At 42.4% G+C, this 16,305-nt stretch overlaps 1 protein-coding gene across 3 annotated transcripts in view; it reads left to right on the top strand.

Moving 5' to 3' along the window:
• Positions 1-16,305, top strand: part of PNPLA7 (patatin like domain 7, lysophospholipase) — a 478,577-nt gene that overhangs the window by 205,213 nt on the left and 257,059 nt on the right. For all 3 annotated transcript variants that reach the window (XM_073599988.1, XM_073599989.1, XM_073599987.1), the window contains one exon: positions 1,460-1,665. In XM_073599988.1, the coding sequence (XP_073456089.1) occupies positions 1,460-1,665 (206 nt within the window). The remainder of the gene's footprint in view (positions 1-1,459; positions 1,666-16,305) is intronic.

Genomic DNA, 16,305 nt, shown 5'->3' with positions numbered 1-16,305 from the left:
CCACACTAGGGTTTGGTGTTTACTCCCTCACAGCTGTGAACCATTTTACACTCCCTCACAGACAAGTGTGCTTCCTTCCTGCTGCCTTTCAAGACTGCCTTCAAGACATGTGGCTTGACATCTTCAGCGTTAGGACAAAAAGTCCCTGTAATCGGGTTTTGGAGGTTCTTTCCTACCCAGAATCTCTCTGAACCTCTGTCTTCTGGGTCCCAAATGAGGACTTGCCAGTCCTGAGAGAACTGTAAGCCCTATTCTCTTCAACTGGACTACCCCAGACCCCTGACCCTGCATGGATGAGAACCCCTGACTACTCAAAAAATGCATGCAAGTCACCCCCTTTAAGGGACTACAAACCAAATAATGGGAAAACCTATCTCCCGTTTAGGACCCATCCTTGGTGTCCTGTACACAGCCTCATTTTCCTCTTCTAGCTGACAGGAGTGTCACCCAGCATGGTCTTCTGCAGCTTTAGGCCTTTCTCTTCAAGGTTCCTGGTGTTGTGTGTTCAGAGCTGGACGTCTGCACACTTTCTTGTACAAGACTCTTCATTTTCCTCTAATCTCTCACTAACAAGGTCTTTCCACCCACACCATTTCCACTACTGGATGTCTTCTTTCACACTATTCTCTATAGACTTTATTGAGATTGTAGCGCTTCTACTTCTCAGGAGGTCAGCAATTTCTGAAATGCTGTGTCCTCTACACTTGGTGTCAAAGATCAATCCCCAGTAAAAGCTGCTCAGATTATGCATCCTTCCATTTGTAATGTTTAGTATAGCAGCAACTGAACCACTTGACATCGCTGCATGATTTAAGGACTAAGTTCCAGCCACATGACTGCTGTTGCATTAATGAATGGATAGATAAAGGGAGCCCTGAGTGTATACACAGTATATTCCAGTGTGCTATATACACCCTGGTTCTGCTACTACTTACATGGACATGGAATACAAGGCCTGTCCATAGGAATGTAAGTAGTATAATGCTGGTGAAATTTGGTAGAAGAAGATTTTAGGGTTTTGTGTGTCACACCTCTCTGTGTTTGTAGTTTTAAATCCTCACTTTTCTAATATTTGGGAGAAGGGTACATTTTCTGTAAGGTTATTTTCATCAGTTTGGAACCCCTCTGGTAAATTTTCCCTGACTTCCTATACCTATGACATCTAGAAAAAGGTGGTCTCTTGTTACAAGGACAGGGAGACATGGGCAGCAATGAAAATATTGTCAGAAGTTCTTACCCTTCCTTACACTATTAAAAATGTGTTTACATTTTTTGTCCATGTCCTGACAGGAAGTGAAATGAATTTCACCAATAGGGACATAAAGGAAAATTAAAATCTGGCAGACGCTCTAACCCACCCGGCTCTATCTAAACATAAAATAAGATTCGACTAGAGTTTGACTTGTTGAATTTAAATGTTTGAAACAACTCCGTATTCCTGTTGTGGTTTTTTTGTTAGGATGTCAACATCCGGTTTGTCATCTCCGGCCTCCTCCATGTCTACCAGAGGAAGATTGACAGGGAGGAAGAGACCTGTCTTTTTATCACACACCCGGGGGAGTTGGTGGGACAGCTGGCCGTCTTAACAGGAGAGCCCCTGATATTCACCATTAAAGCTAATCGTGACTGTGCTTTCTTATCTATCTCCAAGTTGCATTTCTACGAGTAAGTCCCTTATTTCATCTGATTCTATCTTTTTATACACTTTGTTATTAATGTAGATAAATATATTTGGACTTCATCTATAGAAGCAATTTTCTAAACTGGAGTGGTGAAATTATATTGTGTTCAAGACCTTAATTTGCCTTGCTTTGTAGCTCAGCAAGGCACTGACCTAAAACGGACATGCAGCCAGCAAAGTGTCAGGATGTGCGATCCTCCAGCTTGTTTAAAAACAAGCTGGCAATAGATGCTGCTTTATTTCTGTCTTGACAGGCACCCTTCAGAGGGAAACTATAACAATTTTTTTTTGTATTTTCAGGGGTTTTTTTATGTTTACAAAACAAATTTTGGAAGTCTTTTTGCATTTTTCCTATATAATCAAAATTTTGATTTAGAAATGCTTATTACAGGGTGCTTCCATGTTACTCAGTTTGTTGTACATTCTAGGCTTTCTAATAATTAAGCCCAGTACTGTCTTTGCACTTGTTCTCGAACACTTCTGCAGACTAAAATGGGTCCTATCTTTGCTCACAAATGGCACATTTGAATATTCAATATTGGAAGAACAACTACGCTTTACACAAACACACACACCCCCCTTCCCCAGCCCTCTAATCGGATCTAACCTGGAACCTCTCTCCCAGATACTTGCTTACCTCTCTATGATGACAGCAGCCTCCCAGGGTGTTTATATCCTGTGCCCTGACCCAAAATCTTCTCTGCCTGTGCTGGAACACCTCATTGACTTGAATATGTTAATACTCCCACAATAAAGTTAATAATAGGAGTATGGCATCATTAAAGTCTATAGTTAGTTGGGCGAGCACCCCAAAGAGGATTTCAGAATCATGGTGATTTTGATTGATGACTGTGTCCTGGTTGGGGAGATTCTCCCTCTGTATTAGTTCAGACGACCTTGTCACTGGGGATGAAAGTGAGGGAAAATCAAACACTGAAAATATACTCTATTTTCCCTTGGAACAGAATTAAAACTCTGCCATATTAGCATATATGGCAGACTTATCTGGCAAGAGATTCCCCTCCCCCCCCCCCCAGTGCTGCAGCGTCAACGTGCCTGTCTGTCAGTGTTTTTATCCTCCGCTGGTCTTCCTTCTCCATATGGACACTTGGCTGCTTGATTGGCTAGGCCACAATGATGTTACTCCTGCTCAAGTGCACAGAAGTCAAATCATCATGGCACATAGACTTGCTGTACATGTACGCTGAGCTGCACATGTGTGGCTCAGTGTACACAAACACTAACAAGCAGAGAGAAGGGTTTGACATAAGAGATCAATAATGTCTCTTCTGTCATAAAAATCCTACCTGCATTTTTTTTTCTTTTAATCTTTAGGTAGAATTTTACTTTAATACAAGATGCTGGAGGAGCCAGTTAGTCCCCAACCATTCGCTTCATTAGACTAGAGTCGCACCTTTCACTTCCTTTTATCCATTAGGCCCTGGCCCCTGGGAGCCACCTAGAAAAGTCAGTGCATGTTCCCTCTTGCTGTATAGAAGATGTCTGCTGCAGGTCGACACATATGACATAATGAGAGCAGTGCTTGTTCATTGTCTCCAGGCGTAATCCTTGATTAATCCGATGCGGCTATTGCTGGCTAAATATAGATGGGCCACCTCAGGCCTGTCCTACATTCTTTCCTCCTGCAGGTGCTGCCAGAAGACTTGGCTCTATATTACTGAAGGATTGTACAGGTGTATTACGGGGAAAAGGGAAGGGTCAAAGATGATCTAAAATTTCTTTAACCGGGTTTTCTACTTATCAGATTCATTTTGACTCTCCAAATAACAAAACTGATCTGATCTCTAAAGGTTCTTCTAACTCAGAGACGCTCCTTGCATGGCAATAGCCACAGGAAGGGCCAACCTACAAGTAAGGTCATACAAACCAGTAACTCTCATAGGTAAAAAGGGAGGTTCCTGAAGGGCCAAGAAAATCCATTTGAGATCCCAAAAGGATACAGGTGAACAAACAGAGGAGGGGGAGATGTGATGTACTCCCTGAACAAAAGCTTTAACTGGCGTATGAGGCCAAAGGTCTTTGAAACAGAACAGCCAAGCTTGAGATTTGTCCCCAGTTGTACTCAAGGCCATTTGTAGGTCCAGACCAGATCTGCCCCAAGGCAAAGTAGGCTATCCAGGGTGGACAAAGGCCTTTTAATCCCCTAAAAGGGAAATAAATGGGCGCACTGGGATTTGTGTGTAAGGCCCCTTTCACATGGAGTGGACTCCTCTGGGAGTCCAAGGGAAACAGGTGTATAGGCGCTACAACCTTCCCACTTAGAAGCTCTGCCCAGAGCTCACACCTTGAGGCTGCTGACTGCTCCAATGTACCAGAGTAAGAAAAGGTATCGTCGGCACTCAGGATGACATCCAAAAAAATAGTATTTCTTTATTCAGTAGACCTGTACAATGCTGTAAAATAGCCTACCCGTTTCGGACATTAGTCATGGCCAGTCAAGTCCCTCTGCCCCCAAACTTGATGATCTATGTCTTTATGGACTTTTGCTTTGTGCACTGGTGCACAGTCATTTTGGAAGAGGAAGGGTCCATCCCCAAACTGTTCCCACAAAGTTGGGAGCATGAAATTGAACATGTCTTGGTATGATAAATCCTTAAGTGTTCCCTTCACTGGAACTAAGGGGCCAGGCTCAACCCCTAAAAAAAAACAAAAAAAAAACCACGCCATGATCCCCCCTACACCAAATTTTTTGGACCAGTGCACAAAGCAAGGTCCATAAAGACATGGATGAGCATGTTTGGGGCGGAGGAACTTGACCGGTCTACACAGAGTCCTGACCTCAACCTGATTAGCACACCTTTGGGATGAATTGGAGCAGAGATTGCGAGCCAGGCCTTCTCGTCCACATCAGTGCTTAACCTCATAAATGAGCTTCTGGAGAATGGTCAAACATTCCCATAGACACACTCTTAAACCTTGTGGACAGCCTTCCCAGAAGAGTTGAAGCTGTTATAGCTGCAAAGGGTGGGCCACTCAATATTGAACCCTACGGACTAAGACTGAGATGCCATTGATGTTCATGTGCGTGTAAAAGCAGGCATCCCAACACTTTTGATAATATAGTGTATATGTATCATCCGGTTAGGAAGAGGTTAATATAATTACTTTTACTCAGCTTCTATACTGCAGGGGGTCTGAAGAATGCTAAGTACCTGAAATCTTGTGAGATGACAATACATCACAGTGCTGAATCCTCTTCTCCAGATTTGAGTTACTCAACATTACCCAGGATCATGCTGGTAGGATGATGATATAACCCTCACGTAGGTGCCACAGTAGGAAGCTTGGGGAAAGGTAAGTATATTATTTAACGCACCCCCACACAGATTTTTTTTTTTTTTTTTTTTTAGAATTATGTACAGCAAATTAAGATGGATGAGGGGCCCTTGCTAAATAAGCAGACCTTGCTATTTAGGTGCAAGGTCCACATAAAAATCCTAAAGTCTGGCATTTTCATAGGCTGCTGTCAGAATATTTTTTTACACCAAACATGAGAATTCATTATGAAGAAAAGTTTTGCATTCACTGGCACAAGTAAATTAAGTTGCAGATACAACAAGCCATGTCACAGTACAAGGACCTTTACTTGCGTGTTGGAGGAAGGAACATGCAAGATTCTTATTTACAGCAGTTTTAGGTCAGCAGTGTCATATACTGTTGCTTCCACCTTGGCACGCCACCTGCCTGCAGTGTGTGCCTGTTGTTGTTTGTTAGCTGGTTATTTGTCACCGGTGACGGCACTTCAGGGCCCACAAAATAGATGTAGTCACTAATCAGCACAGACACTCTTTGCATTATTCATAGGAACGGTGAAGAGTGAGAAACTAGGCCACGTTAATACAAGGAACACCGGCCGCCAGGTGCTCTCTTAATCAAGGTCTGAGTGATACTTTTGTGCTGCTGTAATTACAACAAACTAATGAACCCTGAATGGATGATATGGCTGAAAGAGTCACGGGAACACATGGACAGAATTTCAGGATTAGCAAATATTTTATATAAATACAAGAGACATGTGAATTCTTACTTAAATCGTGGTGTACTTAGTGTATTTGCCCTTGTGCAGGAGACAAAAGAGAATGGTTGAAACCCCTGTCAAGCTTTTTTTTTTTTTTTATCCTGTAATCAATTAGTAAGATTTCTCCTATTTATCTGTCATGAAGAAACATAGAATGAGCTGAAATCTCACTTTCATTACTTTTAGGGCTCACTCACTCTAGTGTTGGTCTCTGAAAAGCGATCCATGTTCAGGTTACAAGAATATTGCTGAGTTCAATGGGATGTGTGAAATTTCTGCTAACATCCCTAAACTGGAAAAAACCAATGCACTCAGTGTGCAGCAAAGCACCCCTCTGGGGCTTTAGAAGCAGAATACGTGGAAAGAGGTAGATATTATTAAAAGGCAAGTGCCAATTGTATTTAGAACAGTAAAGTAAAACCGGACAATGGTCCAATAAAATTATAGTATTTGAGATATATATATATATATATATATATATATATATATATATATATATATATATATAGTATTTGTTGGCATATAACACGCACTTTTTCACCCTGAAAATCGGTTGCAAATAGCGTGTGCATGTTATACGCCAATACTTCAATTTTAGCTGCCTCGGAGGGGACAGGGAGGGGGGCGGGACGAGTGCCATCAGATTACATACAATGAGAATCTCCTGTTTACTTGGCAGCCTCTGTAAAAGGAAATCTCGTCCCCTGGGCCATATTTGGACCACTGTTCTGTCTATCATAGGAGGTTCTCACTGTATGTAATCTGTCGCTGCTGGTCCTGCCCCCTCCCGCTCTCCTCTAGACTGCAGATGGGCATCGATCAGGCTGCACTGATGGCAATGGTGAGGCTGCTGCATTGACGGCAATTCTGAGGCTGCTGCATTGATGGCAGTGGTGAGGCTGCTGCATTGATGGCAGTGGTGAGGCTGCTGCATTGATGGCAGTGGTGAGGCTGCTGCATTGATGGCAATGGTGAGGCTGCTGCATTGATGGCAGTGGCGAGGCTGCTGCATTGATGGCAATGGTGAGGCTGTTGCATTGATGGCACTTGTGAGGCTGCAGATGGGCATTGATGGCAATGGTGAGGCTGCAGATGGGCACTGACCCTTATTTTGCTTCAAAGTTCCTTATTTAAAATCTAATTTTTTTCCCTGAAACTTCCCTTTTAAAATGAATGTGCGTGTTATACGCCGATAAATACGGTATATTAGTTATAGTTTCCTTCTTCAAGGAATTTGTAGGGTATGAGACATATCTGAAATTGCAATATATTATAATTATATTAAGAATGTGTGGAGCATATAACACAGAGCTACAAATAATTTACAAAATACTCCATATTCAAGTACATACAGGCCTTTGTATATGAAAGGACACTTACAATCGATGAATCAGCACATGAATAGGATAGGCTTTACAGGAAAGGACTGATGAAGGCTGCCCCCCAAAACAGTGGGCGAAGAAGGCACAGCGTGGACTCCCTGCGTGTCCACGGGAACCCTGGATGACACTGAATTAGTGCCACAGGATGGGGGAAAGGGTATTCTGTAAATGAAAGTAGTGGTAATCCGATTAGAATTAGAACACTGTGATGGAACTCTGGGGAGACTGGTATAAAATAGTATAAAAGAAATAAAGAAAAAATATTCATGCATGGATAAAGTAGTTAACCAATGACTTAGTACATGAATAAGGGATGGATCAAAAGGGGTCCACTATATGCGATTATTCATGCTACACTGGTATATTATATCTCCCCAGAGTTCTATCATAGTGTTCTAATTCGAATTGGATTCCCATTGCTTTTATACTCTTTCCCCTATGCATTGGCACTAATGCAGTGTCATCCAGGGTCCACGCTGTGCCTTCTTCGCTCACTGTTTAAGGGGCCAGCCTTCATCAGCCCCTTGTCAATAGAGCCTATCCTATTCATGCTGAGTCATCGATTGTAAGTGTCCCTTCATATACAATGGTCTGTATGTACTTTAATATCCAGTATTTTGTTAATTACTTTGTATCACTGTGTTATATACTCCACACATTCATAGTTACGTAGTTAGATTGAAAAAAGACCAACTTATAAAAGGGGAAAAGAATCATACAATCCCATATACACAATCCTATACCTACAGTTGATTCAGAAGAAAACAAAAAACCCCAAGCATGATCTAATTTGCTCCAGTGGGGAAAACAGTTCCTTCCTGATCCCCTGAGAGGAAATCTGATATTCTCTGGATCAACTTTACCTATAAATGTAATTAAAGTGAAAAAGTACAGCGCTAAAATTGAATATTGACATATCAACATATTATGATGTACAAGGCAAATTGCGACTTCCATGTACAACCAGATGACCAAAGCAGCCTCATCTGTTTGACATTAATGAAATCAGGTGCACTGTGCAAAAAATTCTTATATATGAAAACATTAGTTGTATAGTCCTATTAGTGATTCAAAACACCAATCCGTTCACATATGTTTGTGAGAAGATATCAAGGGGTGTAGAACTTAAGGAGTCACCACGATGTGTGCATCCACCGCCCAGGAGAGAAGATTAAATACGCTTACCAGATGGCAGCATGAACCAAGCGTGTAGTGTCAAAAGTCAAGATGGCGGTCAAAGGAATTGTATTCACAGGTAAAAGCGGTGCAATTCCTCCTTTGCAGCTGATCCACTTATAGTATTATCAACCAAGCATGTAGTGGTAAGGATCAGGATGGTAATCGCCAAGGTGGTATCCCAAAAGTGTTCAAATAAAATTTCCTCCACAACATAACTGCTTCACGAGGGGAGATGAGGAGTTGGGGTGGAGCGCCAACACGTAGGCACGCTCCAGAAACCTCGGCCCCGCCCAGATCCCCACTTTGCCCGTGGCCGACATGAGGAGACACCGAGCTCCTGGCGCTGAATGACAGCACCCGCTCCGCTTGGTGGACTACAGCCCTCAGCATTAGATGAATGTGGGGGACTTGCTTGGGCCCCCTCCACCTCTCTGTGACCCTGGATGCCCTCCGACCTCCTAGCGGATGAAGCCTGGTGGTTCAGGCAGCTGAGGAGACGTTTCATGGAGCTCCCTTACCTAGCTGGCTTGTGGCGTGAATGTCGTGGCTGGAAGGGGGAGTCCGCTGCAGGATCTCGCTGCTAAAAGTGGAGGAGGTGAGAGTGATTGTTTCTATGGGAGAGGAAACTGCCTTAGATCTCTGAAGAGAAGGGGTTGGTGACCACCCAGGAAGTGACAGAGAACTCTGCTTTCAAATAGTTAAAGTTATCTATTTAATTCTGGTAAAAAGACTATTATGGATTCTATGCCCCACCTCTGGTGAAGTAATGGAACAGCAGAAGGTCTGGAGTATAATCTGGGACTATGTTGCTTATTTTATACCCTAGATAACATGCCTAGCTTGGGAAACTAACTGACCTTCTGTCCCATATCCGCGGTATAACAAAGGAACTTAGAGGTTGGGGGACAGATACTGAATGGTGTGCGGTGACCCAGAGGAAGTTTCTTGCATTATATGAACTGTGATTTGTCTATGAATGTCTTTACCCCCAATACCTGAGCATTACTGGATGTTAATTCAGGGCTGAAAAAAACAATACTTTCAGCAAGTGAATAAATTAACGGAAACGAGGGGGAAACAAGCAGGTAAAAGTGCCCCACCTGCTCCAAGCCCTGGAGGTATTCAGCGTTATATGTCTGTGGACACCAGCATAGCAGAAGAAGGGCAGGGCAGTCCCAGGTTGGGGGCCGCAATGCACTAAAGGTCAAACAGACAGAAGGTGATGGAAGAGGAGAATAAAGCAGGGAAAGTAAATGATGTAAAGACCATGAGGCCAAGAAGTGATGGGAACAACCCCCAGGGAAGCTTTAAGGTCCAAGATGGGGCACAGAGGAAAAGAGGGGGGGGAGAACGAACCATCGGGGGGAAAGTTGTATGCAATCACCAAATCAGGAGGGAGTCCCACAAATTAAAGAGATATTAGCAGAGATGCTGACAAAAATGGAAGTATCATTGAAAGTGGACATTGCCGCAGACATCGGGCAAGTCCTAGGAAGATTGGAGGAGATTGAGGGCAGATTGGATGACCACGACCAAACATCTGAGCACATTACGGAACAAATTAACTCCCTCCAAAGAGCAAATAGAAGTCTCCTCTACAAATTGGAGGACCAAGAATATCAGAGCCGATGCAAAAATTTGCGAATCAAAGGTCTCCAAGAGAAACCTAGCAATGAGGAACTGATAAAAGTAATGCAGCAGTTATTTAATCTTCTATTGGAGAGAGAAGTGACAGAGGCCCGGAAAGTAGATAGAGTCCATAGGATTACACATTACTTCACCCAAAGGACAGAGAGCCCAAGAGATGTGATAGTGAGGTTTCACTATGTGGAAGAAAAATCTAAAATTATAGAAAAAATGCGGAATTTACCGGAAATGTCCTTTGAAGGAGCGGAACTACAGGTTTACTCAGACTTGTCTGCTGAGACTTTAACAAGAAGGAGACTTCTAAAACCCTTAACTGAGTTGATGAGGGCATCAGAGATATCTTATCAATGGGGGTTCCCAGCCTGCCTGATAGGAAAAAAAGATGGCCGAACTGCAGTCCTGAGATTCCCTGAAGATCTGGGGGACTTCTGTAGTAAACTGGACATACCACCTCCTCCCATACCAGGATGGGGAGAGGAGGAAGCAGTATTATTCCCTCAAAGGAATCTGAGATGGAAAAAAGGGGGTGGAGGGGGTGCGAGAGGGGGAAGAGGCCCTAAATAGCTGTAGTATTCAGTGTAAAAGGGAAAGAGCCAGGAAAAAGGGAAGATGGAAAGTTAATTAAGAATAGGAGCGGTGGGGTGAGGGGAGAGGTGGGGGGAGGGGTTGGGGGACTGGGGGGGGGAGCCCACTGGGAGATAGGCGACATCAGATGATGTTAGCCAGGCCCGTAAATTGAACAAAAAAAGGGAAATCCAGCCTTTTCGGGGAGGGGGGGTTCCAGGGGTTGATTTTTCCTTTCTCTCTCCTCTTTCTCTTTCTCTCTCTTCTTTCTCTTGTTGGGTGTCCCCTCCGCCTGACCAGACGCTCCTTACGTGGTGAATTATGGTGGTGGTAAATTGGGTCACATATAATGTAAGGGGACTAAACACAGCAAAAGTAAACAATAGTAAAGTAAACAACGAGCTGCAGTTCCTGGGTGCAAACATGGTGTGCCTCCAGAAGACATATATTACTCATGCTTCGGGAGGTGTATTGGCATCACACCAGTTCCGTAAGTGGTTTTATGGAGATACAACATCACTGCACTCAAGGGGTGTTGCCATTGGATTTGATAGGACGATGATGTTTGTGGATAAGGAGCGTCTGGCCGATCCAGAGGGAAGGTACCTCTTTATAAAAGGGAAACTGTTTAATATGATGTGTACAATAGCGAACATCTACTCTCCGAATAAGGACCCTGATAAATTCTTAAAGAAAGTACTGAAAAAACTTGAAGTCTTTAAGGAAGGCAAATTACATATTGCAGGTGACTTAAACTGGAGTATCGACCCAAGAGTGGCTACATCAGGGGGTGTTCTTAGATCTACAGCTCAAAAGCAGAAGGCATTAAAAAAGTATTGTTGGATTTTTAGTTGTTGGATGCATGGAGGATTAGCCACCCAAGGAAGCGAAAATTATACCTATTATTCTCCCGTCCATCGGTCATTCTCAAAGATTGACTATATCCTAATAGAACATCAATTAGTCTCATCCCTTAAGGGAGCAGAAATTAAAGCAATTACTTTGTCCAACCATGCCCCAATGAAAATCCAACTGGAAATACTGGGGGATGCTTTGACGGGGAAAAATTGGAAATTGAATGACTCCCTTATTCAGGACCCGGAATCAATTAAAAGGATAGAGCAGGAACTGGAGGCCTTTTTTGAGATCAATGACAAGGCAGAAATATCCAAGGCAACTCTCTGGAAAATACACAAGCCTTTATAAGGGGGATCTTGATTGGGATGGGAGCAGGGAAAAAGAAAGAAAGGAGTAACAAGATGGCCCTCTTATATAGAGAGATTCAGGAACTCGAACAAAGAACAAGACCTAAAGGGATCCCAGAAAGGCAAGAATTAACAGTAAAAAGAAGAAAGATAGAAGAGCTGTTAGAGCAGGAGAGGAAATGTGCCTTCCACTCAATAAATAAGGAAAGATACCAGTGGGGCAACAAATAAGGAAAATGGATGGCGAGAAGGGTAAAAGAAAAAAAGAATAGGGCTTTCATACCTAAGATCAGGGATGATTGGGGAGGGATAGAATTCTCTGCCCCTAATACCGCAAAAATATGGAGGTGGATAGAGCGATAAAGAATACAGCCCTGGGAAAGAGCCTGGGCCTTGATGGATACTCCATTCTATATTATAAAAGGTTCTCCAAGTTTTTGGTTCCTAAATTATGCGACTATTTGAATGCACTGGGAGAGGGAGAGATGCTCCGGAAGGAGTCCTTATTGGCACATATCACTCTTATTCTGAAAGAAGGAAAGGATTCAGCATCCCCAGGCAGTTATAGACCAATATTGCTACTAAATACAAATATAAAGATATAAAGATTTTTGCCAAAATCATAGCAGAATGATTGAAATCATGGCTACCAAGGTGGATACATAACGATCAAGTGGGGTTCGTGCCTGGAAGGGAAGGGAGAGATAACTCTCTGAAATCTATTTTTCTGATTCAGGAAGTAATTAGGAGAGGCACTCCGGCAGTTCTCATGTCAATCGATGCCGAAAAGGCTTTTGACAAAGTCGAATGGGGGTTCATGTTCGAAACATCTAGGGTTGGGGGAGACGATGATGAGATGGATCTCGTCCCTCTACCACCACCCAACGGCCAGAATCAGAATAAATGGAACCCTGTCTTCTCCCCTTGAATTATTTAACGGGACAAGACAGGGTTGCCCCCTCTCCCCAGTTTTGTTTATAATAGCATTGGAACCCCTATTAGCTGCGATCTGCAAAAACCCTGATATTAAAGGAATTCAGGTGGGAGAGAGAGAGTACAGAGTAGCCGCGTTTGCGGACGATTTGCTCTGTTATATTTCCAGCCCTAAAACAACACTCCCTATAGTGCTGAAGGAGTTAAACTGATATGGGAAATTAACAAACTTTAAAATATGGCTAAATCTGATATTCTGAACATAACTTTATCGATGGAAGAGCAGAAGGCAATCCAACCTAAGTTCCCTTTTGTGTGGTGTAAGGAGGAGTTGGGGTATTTGGGCATAAAATTGACACCAGCCCTGGGTTAGATGTTTAAAGCCATTTACATCCTTTTGCTCAATAAGATCAAGGACCAATTGAATATGATGAGATATAAAACTCTCTCATGGATTGGCAGGATAAATGCAGTAAAAATGTTTATACTCCCAATGTTAATTTATATCTTGCAAATGATCCCAATAGCACTCCCCCAAGATTACTTCAGGAAATTAAAATTTATGGTACTAAAATATATTTGGGCACGTAAGCGCCCCCGGATTGTGTATGATATACTTGTTAAAGGAAAAGAGCAGGGGGGGATTAGCAGCACCAGACTTTAAAAAATACTACCATGCGATCTCTATTTCTAGAATGGCAGATTGGATATATAATAGAAAGAAGAAAAGTTGGGTTAAAGAACAGATATAGGGAAAATGATATGGATACCACCACAATTTCGTGATTTAGGATGTAGCACAGATTCCTTGATGAGGAACACATTAAAGATTTGGGATGGATTAAGTAGGAGATATCACTGGGACTATAACTCGCCATTAATGTCACTAATAGACACAAATTATTTTAAGCCAGGGAAGGAGGAGCAAATATATTTCATTAGGTGGGCTAAAAAGGAGGTGATATTGCTGCAGGATGTGATGAAGGGGTACAGACTATATACTTACGCAGAAATCACACGGGAATGGGGAAACAAACCACTAGACAAATGGAGGTATACTTAACTACAGCACTTTACACAGTCATTGCCACAACCACTGGGGGGTAGGGCACAATTGAGATCAATAGAGAAACTGCTGAGCTCCCCCTTAAGCTTAACTAGAAGCATATCTAAAATACATAAACTATTGAACAGGGAGGCAGAACATGAATATCCATCCTATCTGGAAAAATGGGAAAGAGAAATAGGCCCCCTTAGAGATGAGGAACATAGGAATAAGATACTTAGACTGCCCTGCCTATCGGCAAGAGATACTCGGACATCCCAAAATGTGCTTTAAGTTGCTGGCGAGGTGGTACGTGACCTCCCAGAGGGCACATAGGTTTGCTAGAGAAAGGGTTGTGATGTTCTGGGGACTTTTGCGCATCTCTGGTGGGAGTGCATTAAAATACAATCCTACTGGGATGAAATTATAGAAACAATCCTCTATATAACAGGTGAACGAATTAAAAAAACCCTTGGGTATGTATGTTTCATGTTGCGGGGAAGGTGGTGTCCCAGTATAGAAAGACCATAGTCCCATATCTTTTGAATGCAGCTAAAGCCCTGATCCCATGCCTATGGTAAACTCAGGAGGCCCCGAGGATGAAGGCGTGGGTAGTAAGGGTGGATTGGGTGAGATCTATTGAAAAGTCAATACATCTGACAGAAGATACATGGGAGAAATACCAAAAGATATGTCGAAAATGGCTTGAATTTAGGAATACGGAGAAGTATCAATGGAGTATAGAGGGGGGAGAGAGGTGGTGGTGGTGGGGGGGGGGGGGGGGTGGGTTGGGGTTTTCTTTTCCCTTTATTTATTTATTAAATTTTTTTTGGGGGCGGGGAGTAATATGTGATTTCAATAAGGATTGTCAGTGGTTTTATGGATATTTTTGTATAATTCATATAATATAATATAATAAAATAAAGAGTATAAAAAAAACAGAACCGTTTCACTGCACTGCACTGGAGGCCCCATAAAATAAGAGACCTTCCTCTCCCCACGAGTATACCCCATGGGTGGTGAGAGGAGGGCCTCTTTTATTTTATGGGGGCCTCCAGTGCAGTGACTGGAGTTCTGTTGTGGAGGAAATTTTTTCTTATCACTTTTGGATACCACCTTGGTGATTACCATCGTGATCCTTACCACTACAAGCTTAGTTGATGTTACCATGAGGGGCTCAGCTGCAAAGGAGCAATTGCCCCACTTTTACCTATGGATACCATTCCTGTGACCGCCATCTTGGCTTTTGACACTACACGCTTAGTTTATGCCGCCATCTGGTAAGCGTATTTAATCTTTTCTCCTGGATGGTGGATGCAGACATCGTGGTGACTCCTTACATCCCTGGATATCTTCTCACAAACATATGTGAACGGATTGATGTTTTGAATCACTAATGGGACTATACAACTAATGTTGTTTTCATACTGTATGTAAGAATTTTTTGCACAGTGCACCTTATTTTATATATGTCAATAATCAGATGATGATGCTTTGGTCATCTGGTTGTACATGGAAGTCACCATTCACATTATACATCATAATATGTTGATATGTCAATATTCATTATTTAATTTTAGTGCTGCACTTTTTCACTTTATTATTCACCCAATTTCTGTTAGATTGTAGTGCTGGCTGCTACTGTTTATTTATATAGCGCAGTAATTTTTATATCAATTCCTTATAAATGTTAGCATCCAGTTATATTATGTACAGTTGGGAAAGAATCCAGTCCTTTTTTTTAAAGCAATCTACTGAGCTGGCCTAAACCAGCTCTTAAGGGAGTCTATTCCACATTTTCACAGCTCTTACTGTGAAGAAACCTTTCCGTATTTGGAGATGAAATCTCTTCTCCTCTAGACGTAATCCGTGCCCCCTTGTTCTCTGTGATGACCTTAAAGTGAATACCTCAACACAAAATTCACTACATGGACCCCGTCTGTATTTATACATGTTGATCATATCCCTCCTTGATCTCCTCTTCTCAAGAAAGAATAAATTCAGTTCCTCCAATCTTTCCCCATAGCCGAGCTCCTCTATGCCTCTTACCAATTTGGTTGCCCTTTTCTGCACTTTCTCCAGTTTCCCGATATACTTTTTGAGAACTGGTACCTAAAACTGAACTGCATATTCCAGATGAGGTCTTGCTAATGATTTGAACAGGGGCAAAATGGTATCTCTCTCTCTGGAGTCCATACCTTTCTTAATACAAGAAAGGACTTTGCTCGCTTTGGAAACTGCAGCTTGGCATTGCATGCTATTAAGCTTATGATCTACCAAAACACCCAGATCCTTCTCCACCATTGATTCCCCAGTTGTACTTCCCTAGTATGTATGATGTATGCATATTCTTAGCCCCCAAGTGCATAACTTTACATTTATCACATTCTTAATATAGTTATAATATATTGCACATTTAGATATGTCTCCTGCCCAACAAATCCTTTGAAGAGGGAAACTGTCCGAAACATGTTGAGATTTATTCAAGAGTTTCTCCAAAGTTGACCCAAGTATCCTGCTGGCAATTCCTTGGGGCATACCTTCATGTAGTGTGGTATTGACGGACAAAGGAATATCTTGTTTTTCCCCTTGGCTTTTCATGTATATGTATGTCACATGCTATAATTTTA

Source organism: Aquarana catesbeiana, linkage group LG09, assembly GCF_042186555.1.
Source record: "Aquarana catesbeiana isolate 2022-GZ linkage group LG09, ASM4218655v1, whole genome shotgun sequence".
Classification (NCBI taxonomy): Eukaryota; Metazoa; Chordata; class Amphibia; order Anura; family Ranidae; genus Aquarana; species Aquarana catesbeiana.
The sequence above is the reverse complement of the archived record's forward strand: the minus strand, read 5'-3'. Positions and strand labels throughout refer to the sequence as shown.